We start from the raw sequence: 14,782 nt of genomic DNA on the forward strand, positions 1-14,782 counted from the left end.
CTATGCTCTAATACCATGTTGGAAACTGTTTTCTATGCTCTAATACCATGTTGGAAACTGCAAGGAAGACGAGAGACGAAAGGAAGAGGAGAGAATAGAAATATGAGACATCCGAAGTGGAACCTTAGAAGTGTGTCAACTGAGCACACATGATAGGAATATATAGAGGGGACTTGATGTTAGTTGTATATAGTCTATCTATATATAGCACCTAGGTCCCCTCTATATATTCCTATCATGTGTGCTCAGTTGAAACACTTCTGGGGTTCCACTTCTAGTGTCTCATATCTCTCTTCTCTCCTCTCTTCCTTTCGTCTCTTGTCTTCCTCGCAGTTTCCAACCTGGTATTAGAGCGAGGTTCTACAACATCACAAAGATAAGTTTTCTTTATTGTTTTATTTCTTTGCTCATTAGCAGACCTCTGTTTCATGACATTTTGTCAATTTCGTAGATGGGATTTTGTCAATTTCATTGATGGGTCGTGCCACTTTCGATCATGGTAATTGTTTTCAAGCTGAGGTAATAATTTTTCATCTTTTGTTATAAGTTATGAAGCTTGAGTAAGATTTTTCCAAGACAAAGGCACAAGAGGAAAACACTAGAAGGTAGAGGCGGTGGAGCCGGAGGACAAGGGAGATAAGCCAGAGGCACAATCCAAAGGCAGGCCGGAGCCAGAAGCTCCAGAGGATGCAGTCACGAAGGAAGGGGATCTGGTTCTGGGGTATCTGCAAGGTTGTGATGAATGTGGACACGAGACATTGATGCATCTTCAAAATGTGTTGAAACAAACAAGATCGAGTCTATGGGGAATCGAACCCCAACTCTAGCCATAGATGGCTATCATCCACAAGACTCCCCACCAAACCCACCCATTGTTAGTAAGATTCGGTGAAAGAATGAATATGATCAATGGAAAAATGTGTTAGGTCTTACTAATAGGGTCCGTTGATACCAATTTGATTTTCCTATAATCATTTAGAAAGTGGTCGGAATGATCAAGACAAAGCACTTAATATAATAATTTGGCTTTTACGATTCAAGTGTGGTTTGGAAAGAGATCAATGATCAAGTCAATCTCTTCATTGTCTTGCTTTGTCTCTTGAAGCTCCTTGTTTGTGAGTTGTACATCAAGAGAAGAGTGGGTGGCAATGCTATCGATGGTTGAGACTTTACACAGGAGGCTCAAAGTCCAACTCCAAGGCAAGATCCTTTGTCTCATAATTTGTTGCATCATTGCCGCTCACTTCCTCTTCTCGGTGCTTTTCTTGTGCTAATGTTGTGAGTGAATGGGGGTCTGTAGAAGTTAAGTCATCCTCTTGTAAACTCTCTTGGTCCGCCTCCTCGCAAGTGGTGTCAAACACCCGTCCTCCTCAAGGATTGATAGGCACAACTTGCCTCCATGCACTATGAGAATCTAGGGCAGCATAGAAGAAATCTTGGTCATAGTGTACCGATAATATGTTATGGTTCATGTGTTGTCCGTAATGGATTTGAAGAGTCAACTAACCAAAACCTAGAGGGACTCTTGTCTCATTGTGGCTCCAACCCCTTTGTACTCAGCACGAAACCAGTCAACCTTCAACACAACCTGTTAACATACAAGATTTGAAACATTTTAGAAGGAAGTGTAAAGCAAATATTGTCAACGTACTATTATTGTTAGAAATTACCCTCTTACAAATACGGTAGCCGAGCTTATAAATACTGACTATGGCTCCCACATAGCTTGTTGAATAGTGCACGAGGGAGACGAGGAATGGAGGAAGAGAGAGGAGAAGAGATACACGACACCGGAAGTGGAACCCCAAAAGTGTGTCAACTGAGCACACATGATAGGAATATATAGAGGGGACGTAGGATGCTATATATAGACAGACTATATATAGCTACTAGACTATATATAGCTAACAGCCCTGCTCAAATAAAGGTCCCTTACTATGGATGAAAAAACCCTTGGGGGCTCAAGGGAAAAACCCACAGCTCTATATAGGCCTAGCATTATATTAATATTCAAAATATAAAATTACAAAGTTGAACTTACAAGAGCCTATTCATAGGCATCAAAGGAGCTACATCACGCGTGAATCTTTATCACTCCTACATATACAACATGTAAAATAAGGATAAGTGACATCACTACAAAAGATAAAATCTCCAAGAAATTCCTTCAACTGAACATCTCCAAGAAATTCCTTCTATAAGTGACATCACTGCGAAAGATAAAATCTCCAAGAAATTCCTTCAACTGAACTTGGGATATAAGCAGTATATCTGTCACATCAAAACTTAAAGAAAAACGTTACAGTGACATTAGAATAATCGGAGGCATCTACTAGTGCTTGGAGCTTATCGATCACGGCCTTGCATGACTGAATGAGCTTCGAGTGCTTGCGCCAAGCGGCATTCTTGATGATCTTCTCGAGAGCAGGGTTGAGGACGCAAGCGAGGCGAGAGGGACTGCTCGATGTCAGCGATGATGGAGCAGCGGCAGCAAGAGCAGAAGCCGCTGCCATGGCCAATGAAGCTTGCAGAGAAGTAGCAGATGGAGAGCTCTCTCAGATTCTAATCACACTCTTTTTTGTTGATGCAGGCATGCTCAGACGCATACTGCGAAACTTACCGCTGCCATGGCCAACGAAGCTCGCAAAGAAGTAGCAGATGGAGAGCTCTCTCAAATTCTAATTGCACTCTTTTTTGTTGATACAGGCATGCCCAGAGGCATACTGCAAAACTTTCTTTTTGGAGATTACTAGAGAGCTTCCTCCTACCTCTCGACGTCATCGAGCATGTCATCGCCTTCCTTCATGTCCCTTTTGAACTCGGCCCTGCCTGCCAGACTGATGACGACATGAACACAGAACGTGATCATCATTTCTCGCCTCCTATCATCATCGCCATCGCCTTCACCACTTAACCCTAGCTTGTTGTTTACTCGAACTTGTCGTAACGGTGTCATCGCCATCGCATTAATCTTTTCCGAGGGAAGCTCCTTTACGGAGTACTATGGCGAAGGACGTGTGTCATTGGGAATAGGGAGATATGGTACTCATGAGGTCTGACACTCCTAAAGATCAGCGCTGAAGCCCTAGAGGACGCGCAGATATCGCGAGCAGGCAGTGTCACAGATGCTCATGTCTAGTTCAAAAGGGACATGAAGGAAGGCGATGACATGCTCCATGACGTCGAGAGGCAGGACGAAGCTCTCTAGTAATCTCCAAAAAGCAAGTTTCGCAGTATGCCTTTGGGCATGCCTGCATCAACAAAAAAGAGTGTGATTAGAATCTGAGAGAGTTCTCCATCTGCTACTTCTCTGCGAGCTTCGTTGGCCATGGCAGCGGCAAGTTTCGTAGTATGCCTCCGGGCATGCCTGCATCAACAAAAAAGAGTGTGATTAGAATCTGAGAGAGCTCTCCATCTACTACTTCTCTGCAAGCTTCATTGGCCATGGCAGCGGCTTCTCCTCTTGCTACTGTTGCTCCATCATCGCCGACATCGAGCAGTCCCTCTCGCCTCGCTCGCATCCTCAACCCTGCTCTCGAGAAGATCATCAAGAATGCTACTTGGCACAAACACTCGAAGCTCGTCCAATCATGCAAGGCCGTGATCGATAAGCTCCGAGCGCTAGCAGATGCCTCCGCTTCCCCTAACGCAGATGGCACCGTGGATGAGAAGCCCGTTCCTAAGAACCTCGAGAGCCCGCTCTTTGATGGCTCCCGATGCTTCAGCGTGGAGGATGTCATCTTCATCCTGCAACCCTTGGTCATGGCATGTGAAACAACATCTGTCAAGGTGGTCGAACACACCCTGGATGCCATCCAATAGTTGATCTCCCATGGCCTCTCCTCGAGCGACCTGACCGTTGCTGCCAGACATGGATCCAGACATTCCCTTGTTTTCTCCTCTATCTCAAGAACTTGCGACCTTTGCGCTTGAAGCACGACGCTCTAATACCATGTTGAACAGTGCGCGAGGGAGACGAGGAACGGAGGAAGAGAGAGGAGAAGAGAGACACGAGACACTGGAAGTGGAACCCTAGAAGTGTGTCAACGGAGCACACATGATATGAATATATAGAGGGGACATGGGGTGCTATATATAGACAGACTATATATAGCTACTAGACTATATATAGCTAACATAGTTGAGCTCCTCTTCAATAAGATTTGTGTCTTGTGTGCTTGCACGTGATTGTTGGCTAAAAGAAGAGATATTGCAAGAATCTTGCGTTTGACGTTGTTGATATATTATGTTGACTCGAAGATGTTGACCATATGCCCACATATTGCTATGCCCATGTGCCTAAAGGTGCAAGAATGAAATATGTAAACTTTAAGTTACATCACTAAGATTACATGCAACTCAATATAGGTACATGAAAGAAAGAAATGTTACCTCTCTATCACAACCAAATCCAATCTCTCTTTGCTCATCACTCGTGTCTTCCCCTTCCATGATTCCATCTCTAATACGATGGGATAACCATGAAAGAATTGGGGGAGGTTTTGTCTTGCTAGATTTCCAACCTCGTCGTCTTTTTTGTGCATTGCAAACTACTTCACGATACTCTTCAACAAATTTTTCCATACATTGTGAGTTGTGAATAACAAATGTGGACAAGTTCGTATGTTCCTTGTATGAGACCTTGAAAGGAATGCCCTTACCACATAATACCTCATCTCGAGAGTATCCTCATCAACACGCTCAAGGTACTCAGCAAGGTAGTACATGCACTCTTTGAGCAACCATCCCTCCGATATTCAGCCCTCTGGTTGGGCTCTTTGGCAAACAAGCCCCTTCATGACTCCCATGAACCTCTCTCTCCAAAACATCCAACGAGTGCTAACAACACTTGCAATCTCTATCTCATCCACCAAATGGATTGGAACGTGGACTTGAATGTCAAAAAAAGAAGTTGATAGCTCCTTCTCCATCAAGAAAAGAAGCTCAATGCATTCCCTTTTCTTTAAATTGCGCTATTGACAACACATATTTGACAACACATCTATCTCCTTAGATGTGGTCCATCTGAAAAAATAGATGAACATTAAGTGAACTCCCATTCCAAGCATAGATATAGGCATGTGCAAAGTGTAGATGTACCTTGCGAGCTTCCCCAAGTGGTAGATAACATTGTGGACACCACTTGTCAAACAACCATCGATGATAAGAGGGAGGACATGCTGAATACGTCCGTTTTACAATACAGACAGAGGACTTGTCAGCACAACAATGAGCTATGGATTGAAAAAAGTAAGAGTTACCTTGATGAAATTATGTCAATCATGTGTTTTCAAGTTGGAAAGACTTGCATCATCCACAGTAAATATGTTTTGCAATGATGCACCATATCCTGTGGGTGTTTGAATAGACAGTATCCATGGATTGATCGTTGAAATCTCCATGGGGGTCAACAACCATGGTGCATGTGCATACTCTTTTCTTCCTATCTCTTCATCGACTTGAGGCCATAAATCACACTTGCAATTTTTCTTCAAACTTGAGGCCATAAATCACACTTGAAGTCATTTATGACTTGCTATGTGTCTTCAAACCAATAAGATGTTTTTATAAAGAGTGTCCTACGTTCTTAAATATATGCATAGGATTAAGAAGATGACAAATCTTCAGATCCTTCCAATACTCTAGATGAAACCCTATAAAGATAGAGGGAGCTACAAAACTTCGTCATTGACCACGTTCATCATCTTCATTGCTTGCAGGCTCTGATTGTGGATCGATGATAGGTCCTTCCATCCAATTTTTGTACCAATCTATAGGTATCATCATCGGTACTTGACATTGGCCACTCTTAATCTTTCCATTGAAGTTTCTAGCTTGTGTCTTTTGACATAGTGAGTGATCTTGAGGCAAGAATTGTCTATGCTAAAGATATATGTTCTTGTTGACATGCTTACTATACATAGATTTCAACCAATCATTGCATAGGAGACAAGCTTTATAACCCTTGGTTGAACACCCTACGTCATAGTAAAACATTTAGCATGAGGATGAAAGATTAAATTGAAATGAATATACTCTCACATGTACTACTTAAATCACAATTGAATACTTGAACAAAATCCATAGCCAAGAAAGTCATGTATAGTCCATGCTAGAATTCCACGAACTTGAAACCTTCTTTTTTCCTCTTGTTTCGACACGTCAAGCACATCTATGCCACTCCATAACTCTAGGAGATCATCAATAAAAGGAGCCAAATAAATATCAAGGTCTGTGACTTGACGTTTTCCTGGGATTATGAGAGGGACAAAATTAGATGTTGTTTTTTAAAGCAAATAAATGGTGGCAAGTTGTTGTTCACAAGAACTACTAGCCAAGTGGACAATTTACTTGAACACATGGAGAAAGGATTCACACCATCCAATCACCATCTTAATGTGTCGCGGCTCTTGTTCAAATTCTGGCCACTTTAAATTGATATGCTTGAAGGCAAGAAAATCCGAGGGAATTTGCATATTCCCATCTGTAATTACATTCTTTTCTCCCCAATCCATAAGTCTTGCTAATTCTAGGGTCCAAAATATATGTTGTATACGAGAAGCCAATGAAAAATGTTGGAGCATCTTGTGAGGGACATTTCCACTTGCATCTTTGTAATGCAATGTTTCACATTTTGGGCATCTGTCCTTCTTCTTGTATTCACCTCTGTATAAAATATAATCATTGGGACATGCCTACATCATGTTGTAGTCCAATATCCAAGCTTGGTGATCAAATTCTTTGCCTCATCTCTTGACATAGGAAGGTCATTGTTTGTAGGCAAAAACTTTTGTGATAGTAGCCTGTAGCATTTCAAGCACACATAACTATTATATTTTGTTAAATAATGCACCCAACATTGACATGGGAGAAGTAGCTTACTTTAATAGTGTTGAAGTGGATGCGTTACTCCAAGCATAAGTAAAGTCACACTTAATCGTGATAATTTTGAGCCTTCATAGATCTGTTGAAGTGCTTTAGCTCTAAGAAAGCTTTCATCCTTGCTTGCTTCACCTTCTTCATACTAATCATTAATAAACTCGTCTATGTCATCATCATTGTTGAAGTCTTTGTGTGCTTTTCCAAAATCCATGTCATAAATTTTCTTCAAAATGTCATAACTTTTTGGATCACTCTTGTGAAGGAGTCTCATATACTCACTTGGCATTTGAGAGGTGCCATGAAAGGGTAGATTCACATCTTTCTCTATCACATCATTCTCTATATTGATCATTAAGCAAGGAGACAATTTGATTAAACAAAGATCTCCTTATTATCAAATATACATGTAAAGATTGAAAAAGCTGGGAAAAACAAAGAACACAATTCATGCTTCCATATATAGAGAGTTGAATGAGTATACATAGAAAGGGATGATCAAAGGAAAAGGACCATCCTAAGAGAAGTAAATCATCTAAACTTCAATCCAAAGGTGGAGATGCTCTTGCAGTTCTGTGAAATCCATAGCTCATCACCGGCGTGCAATGATCTAATGGCATTGACAAGAATATATATTGGAACATCTCTACTCATGTATCCTAGTTCATGACCATTTTCACATTCCACAAATGTGCAATTGGTTCTTGTGTTTCTTCCTCAACTGCTATTAATTAGACCTGCTATGTTTCCTTGTGTGAATGGTCTCCCATCTACATAAATTCTTTGTCCTTGAGCATGAATGATGCCTCTATTTGAAAGACAGGCTGCATTGAGACACATACCATAAGTGCTCATGCTCAAAGTATACCACACTAGTTGGTGCCATGGACCCCATCCATATATGGGCCCGCAAAAGCCATAAGTGCCACCTTTGAATCGGGTGGAACTTGTAGGTATTATGCAATGAGCAGGCCATGTCCTGCATCTAGAGTACTAGAAGGAGCTATCATGTAGTGAGTGCCCCAAAAGCTAAAAGTCATTCCATCTCTAGGAAGTGATCCTCCTTGCCATCCTCTGTGGAGCCTGTGATCGTAAATCTGTGTACAAGAGATCGTAGAGATGATCAGGCAATGCATAATCGTGAGGCGTCTCGCTCTCAAGGCTAGGAGGTAGGGGCTGTTGTAAGATATCAAGTTGCAGCTACTGGATTGCCTAACCAAGCTATGCACAAGAATGACGAGTGTCTTGGCCATAGATGTCATCTTGACCATAAAATGAAGTTGTATATTCCTACATGTGTAATGTGATGATTACTAATATGTACCTTTGAAAAAAATAGAAATAATGTAAATAGCATGTAAAGAACACTAACCATCAGCCAATGTCATTGTGCTTGCACTAGTGCATGAACAAAAACACCATATTCTGACTCATGGGAATGACACTGGTGTCACAGCCTCCTATAGGAGCCTCAACATCTATCACACCAACATAGAATCCTCTCCTCCTCATAATAAGATGAAGACTCTGATTCATGTGAAAGAGCACTCTCTGGAATTATGAATGTTGCATGACCACCATGAGTGTAATGCAGAGGTGGTGTACGAGAGGAATCTCAATCTGCATAAATAGAGATAAAAGAGATTAAACTTGGTGCTGACCTTTTTTATTCATTGACTCACAAATAGAGCATGCGTGCTAGTGTGAGAAATATAAAATCGAAATAGTATATTAGCACTCTTGTTTTAAACACAACCAGGAGGTATACACATGATCCCAGCAACAAGAAGCCTGCTGGATTTCTTAAGGAGTCGTGGATGTACTTTCATCGGGAGTACCATTTACGAGTGACATTTTCACAGTAGAGAGTACTTTTTTAATTGCTTTATTGAAGTATTTTGACTTCAAAATTCCTATAGAGTTAAAATTGTATAATATAATTTGTCCTTTGATTTCAATGAACTGCTATAGGAGGTAGTAGCGGTGGCTAGAGTCTCGAGTGGACATACATCTCACCTGGGTCGCATGGGGAGAGATGGTTTTGTTGCTACTTTTGTAAGTATATGCCATAGGTTTTTATTGTTTATGTAATTTGAAGCATAGAAGAAAGAAAAATAACCAAAATGATCTAACTTTGCATTTGTTTTTGAATAGAACAAAGATTAGAGTCATCCCTCGACAGCAATAGAGATTCATACAACAACTTCTAAGGGGTACAAAACCCTTCAGAGGAGACTTTCTCCAGCATGCCCTTTTGTGAGTATCCATTCTATTACTTTAAGATATTTTTAAAAGTATATTTTAATAGTTCAATTTGTTAATTGTATCAATACTTAATCTCTATTGATGTAGGAGATTCATGGTGAGATAGATATGGATGTTGTCACTTGAGAGGAGGCAAAGGGCAGGATGATAGATGAGGAGCAGACCTGAGCTGCTACGGTGCAAGTACATCTGGAGCCACCAAACTGAGGCCCCATGGAGGTGCATAGAGTACATCGAATAGCACATCCGATCACTAGCTCCCCTCTCCCACTCTTTCCAACATACTTCATCAGACTCATGTAACACATTCCATGACATTGCATATATATTGATTTATATATATCTGATTAGTTTTGGTCTTGTAGATCGTTTCATGTTTGATAAAGTGTTTTTTTAAGTTTTGTGAATCGTCTCATGTTTGATAAATTTTTTTAATAAAAATCCATGATCAGTATGTGTGTGTGTGTGTGTGTGTTTGTGTGAGAGAGAGAGAGAGAGAGAGAGCAAGTGTATGTGTATATAAGAGAAAGAGAGACCAAATATGTGTGTGTGAGTGAGAGAGAGAGAGCAAGTATGTGTGTGAGTGAGAGGGAGTGAGGAGTGAGAGCTCATTCCGTGCGAGTAAAAAAAAAAGTTTGAGAAACAAAAAAGTTCGAGCATCGCTAAGCAATGCCTTTTTTAAAGTCACTTAAGAGACACTTGCTATCACATATGCGACGTATAAGATGTTTTATAAGCAATGCAAAAACGTCACATATTGCATCCTTAAGCCCATCACAATGGGATGCACATGTCGTAATGACGTGTATAGCGGCATTTTGGCGTCGCATATCAATGTCGCTCCTCCCCCCCCCCCCCCCCCCCCCTTATAGTGTAATGCACAAAAAAGAGAGAAATGTTTGTGATTGTTTAAAATATGATTCTCGTTGAATCTAAATTGTGATCATGATAAAAAGAAGGATGCACTAGACCTCCTTCACGGCTAGTTGTAGGGACATTATTTCAAGGGGGTCGAAATCACCACTTCAAAGAGCTTGGATCGGCCATGTTGCAAAAGGTTGCTCTATGAGGGGTTAGTTAGATCAAAGAAGGTAAGGATGCCAAGGGGGTTGTTGCTAGCAAAGTCCTTAATTCTAGGATTCACCTAACCCCAACATAGCCCAAAATGGTCTTTGGGGACCTTGATTTGACATGGTGGAATCTTGGAGGATACTAAATCTTCAAGTTGGTATTACTTCTATATGGGCAGAAGAGAAACTATAATAAAAAAACATTCAAAATAATAAAAGAATTATTTGACAAATATTATTTGATCTTGTCTCCGTGTTGTGCTTTAGGTTACATGAATGAATGTTGTGCTATAAAAGGCTAATTAATGAAGCTGATTTTAAGTGTCCAAATATAACTATGGTAGACAATTAGGTAACTAAAAATGCCCATCGAGAGAAGTGGGAGGGGCATGAGCCTTGATGGATCCATCTTGTAGAAGGATGATCTCAGTTGTTGGGAGCTTCCTTTAAGAGTTATGCTTGCTAGGAAATTATATTGACCCAAGTAGAAAATTAAATAGAAACTCTAACTTCATGTTGTTTTAGGGGACCAGAGTGAGACTATGCCTCATGGATAGAGGGATTGATATATTGCATTAGGGCCTTGTTTCTCACTCTCTTTCAACCAACTATGATACAAGTCCACTTCTATTTTGGTGATCGCATGCAAAGCAAACGCTTGAAGACCGATGCTAGTGAATCTTTAGGTGACCTCAATTGACTCAGGAAAGCTTAAGCAATTGATTCCATGTCATTCCAAGGAGAGCTAGCAGCGTCACTCGGAATTGCCTCTTGAGGAGCGACAAAAATCAAGAATTCATGCAAGACGTTTTTGGTAATTTATGATGCAATTATCTAATCGATTTCACCTATTATGATGTCATCTTACAATGGAAATTATCTTGCTTGACCCCTCTACATCCGGTGTATTGACGGGGGTAACCTCTATCGGAGTGGCACCCAAAGGGATGGCACCCAAAGAGGTACCACCTGCTGCTGACGGCTGCGCAAAAGCCGGACTAACTAGAGTAGATGTCCCCATAGGTGTGACAAATCCTGGAGGTGACACAGCTCCAGCTAAACGACGAGACGGAGAGACCACATCCGTATCTCCACAGCAGCATCCCCCTGATCCCGATGCACTCCCTCCCTCAGGCCCAAGTCGTGAGCGTCGAGATCGTCTGCTCGAAGCCGAAGGATCCGATCGCGCTGAAGCAGATCTAGCAGAGTGCCCTAACAAAGAACGAGACAGCTCCTGATCTGCCATCTCTCTGAATCTCGCGAGCTGGTCTAGAGACGTGTACGAAGATGTCCTGCAACTCCTCATTGCTCATCCCTCGACTCATCCTAAAAATGTCACCTGCACAGATTAAAAATGGTGTTAGAATAATCAATTTAAATTATACAAAGCACAGTAATATAAATCATTTTTAAAAAATCTCTCTTAAAATGCATATCTTATGTACCTTTATAAGAGATTGGTCAACGAATTGAGTAAGTGGATGCTCCAAGTATGAAGTATCCTATGGTCCCATGTTAATCTCCTGACACAACTCCGCATACACTGGAAGGTCGATAGACATGTCACCACAAAAGAATGAGTCCGCCTCGTTCTCAAAAAATTCTTGGACTCCTGTATTTCCATCATTGTTAGCCGATGCTGGCTCCAAGCTTTCGACGGCCTCCACCCCTTGTAATATCGACTCCTCTATTTGCATATTATCTTCATCTATGCTTGAAAAATCGCTTTGATCATATATTGTCGCACTTTGGGGAGTTGAAGGTATAACATACCACCATCGAGGTTGTCGGGGATTTGGATAGAAGATTACCTTTTCACAAACATGTACAAAGCAAGTTCAAACCATTGTGACATAAACCATGTCGTATTACAATTAGTAAGCAAATGACTCCATGCACCTGTTCACAATGGGCTGGCAACACAAAGGTATCGCGCAAATCCGTCCATTTTTTTTCGGAATCTATTTTGAGAAATCCTGATGGACCTCGTCGAACTGTTGCTCCAGCTCCTCCAAGTACCACTTTGAACCACTGCACATCGAATAGTATCATGGAGAAGCTACGGTAATCCACCGTAATAATACTTTGCAAGTTTCCAAAATACTCCATCTCATCCACAACTGTATTTGGATCCGTTGCTCGTCATCAGCTCTCTTACTCGAACCTTGCCATGACACAACAGTCCATTGTGGAGTGCATTTTGTCAATACACTCCACGCGAAAATGCCGTCCGCGTGACCACGTTGCACTATATATTTTATACTGTACATTGAAACACTCAAATTAGATGTCGCATATAAAATTTAGATACGAAAGATTCTAAACCCCTCATCACCTTTGGACTACATCCCCTCGAGAATTCCCACTCCTCCATTGAGACCTATGTCTCTTCATTGGATGCTGCGGTCAAGGCTCCATGCAACCATCACATTGACATAAACCGCGGCATCTCCTCCATACCTTTGGGATATCGAATCGGTCGATGACATGTACTACGTCGGAATTCAGCTTGCGCTTCCTCTCGATCTTGCCTTGCAATCTGGTACTTGGCGAGCCACATCTTCATGGAGGTATGGTGCAACATACAAAAGCAATTCACCTTCTCTTCCATTGAGGCATCCATTCTTTATTCTATCCCATTTTCAACCACCACATCTCCAGTCAGTCTATCATTGTCCCTCAGCGTCCATAGCATTTCATTGTCTGGTTCCATCGTTGGTAGCCATTGTGAAATATGCACTAATGCCTCTGACACCAACCAACCTTCGGCCATGCTACCTTCTGGCCGAGCTCGTTGTTGCACAAAGCCTTTCAAGGTTTTCATGAAGCTCTCCAGGAAGAATATCCATCGTGTATGGATAGGTCCAGCAATCTCCACTTCGTCCACAAGATGCACAAGAAGGTGGATTTGTATCGTGATCATGCTAGTGGGCAGGTATTTCTCAAAGAGATAGACCGTTTCCACTGCTCCCTGCCTTGCGGATTCAATAGAGAACATCTTAATCTCTTTCTGTGAGATCCATTGTACCCAAGTCGACAACTTGTAAATGGCCCCGCGAATTTTTGGAGTAAGGTATCCTGCAATCACGATCGGTTTCCAACTGCCACAAATGAGAAAGCATTATGAATAATTGCTACTTTCCAAATTGCAAAATGCCTACTCTAATTACAATCCATTCTTAGCACAAACCTGACATATCTTATGTCAATCATGGGATTTTAGCCCCGACAATTGGTTATCTTTAGAAAATGCGGATATGAGAGAACGCATCATACTTGTCGGAGTACGGATAGACTTGATTACTTGCTTCACAATGCACTCTTCTTTAGTGGACAAAACCCAAGGAGCGTGAGGAAGCTGCACACGACCATCAGCACTCAGCTGCGGCCAAAGCGCCTCCATCTTACCTACCTCCTTCAAATCCATTTGTGCCCCTATAGTGTCTCTATTTCCTGTGATGTGGTCCCATAGCAAGCTGCCCACATTCTTGAAAATATGCATGGGATCCAACAAGTGGTTGACTTGTAAGTGGGTCCAATATGGCAACTCGTAGAAAACTGAGAACCGTCGCATTCCATTTGGATGTGATTCCGCGTGGACCATTTTCAGCTTGTACCAGCTTGCGGCGTTCATATGTGTTGGAGGTCGTCCAAGGAAACCTTCCCTGAGTTCATGATCCTCCGGCAAGAAAGCAGCGTGTCCTTGATATACCATCTTCTTCATGGTTTGTGACCTTCAGTAGTCTAACTGTGGCCTACACAATGGACATGCATGATAACCTGAGGTAACCAGACCTGTTCCGACACCACAACCTAGTGAATACTTGATTGAATGAGATAAAATATAGATATTACCAGCGAGAACGGAGGCCTGCTCACTTGAGCACTCTCCCAATCCTGAAAAGTCATGCATCGTCCATATGAGAATGGCTCGAATGTTGGCTGACCGCCAACCATCGCACCTGCTCATATCTTGCACAGTGACTCCCTCCTCCCACAAAATCTTAAGCTCATCGACTACTAGACGAAGATACACGTCCATATTTTTTACTTTATAGCGGCCTGGGACGAGTAAGATAAGGATGAGATGTCCTTTCTTCGTAGAAAGCCATGGAGGGATGTTGTAGTTGACAAGGACTATAGGCCACACACTGTAAGAAGTTGAGCGCAGACCGAATGGGTTCACGCCATCCATTGCGAGATCGAGCCGAAGATTCCTTGTCTCTCATGCAAAGCCTAGGAAGGTAGAGTCAATGTGGCTCCATGTGCGCGAATCTGTTGATATTTGTTGAACTCCATCCGTGGACCTATTCTGCACATACCATGTTGTCAAGCTCACCATGCCGGACGTATGAAACATGTGGTTTATGCAGGGGATGAGTGAAAAGTGTCTGAGAACTTTTTGAGGGATGGTTTGCCCTTGCAAGTCCTGTTGTTACCTGTGAGCACCACACTTTGGACATGTCTCCATAGTCTCGTATTCTTCTCGAAACAGTATGCAATCGTTGATACATGCATGGATGTTATTGTAGTCCATGCCAAGCTTTCGTAAAACATGTCGTGCATCA

At 41.9% G+C, this 14,782-nt stretch overlaps 1 protein-coding gene across 1 annotated transcript; it reads right to left on the minus strand.

The window, feature by feature from the left end:
* Window positions 1-13,419: 13,419 nt before the first annotated feature.
* Window positions 13,420-14,409, minus strand: LOC148020741 (uncharacterized). The gene is made up of 3 exons (XM_087698174.1): window positions 14,203-14,409; window positions 13,705-13,929; window positions 13,420-13,488 (listed from the first exon to the last, which is right to left on the minus strand). Exons 1-3 carry the CDS (start codon window positions 14,407-14,409, stop codon window positions 13,420-13,422), a joined length of 501 nt encoding a protein of 166 aa, XP_087554300.1.
* Between the last annotated feature and the right edge of the window lie 373 nt (window positions 14,410-14,782).

This window comes from Lygodium microphyllum, chromosome 18 (genome assembly GCF_053477565.2).
Source record: "Lygodium microphyllum isolate KBCC chromosome 18, Lygodium_microphyllum_v1.1.10, whole genome shotgun sequence".
In the NCBI taxonomy this organism is placed as follows: Eukaryota; Viridiplantae; Streptophyta; class Polypodiopsida; order Schizaeales; family Lygodiaceae; genus Lygodium; species Lygodium microphyllum.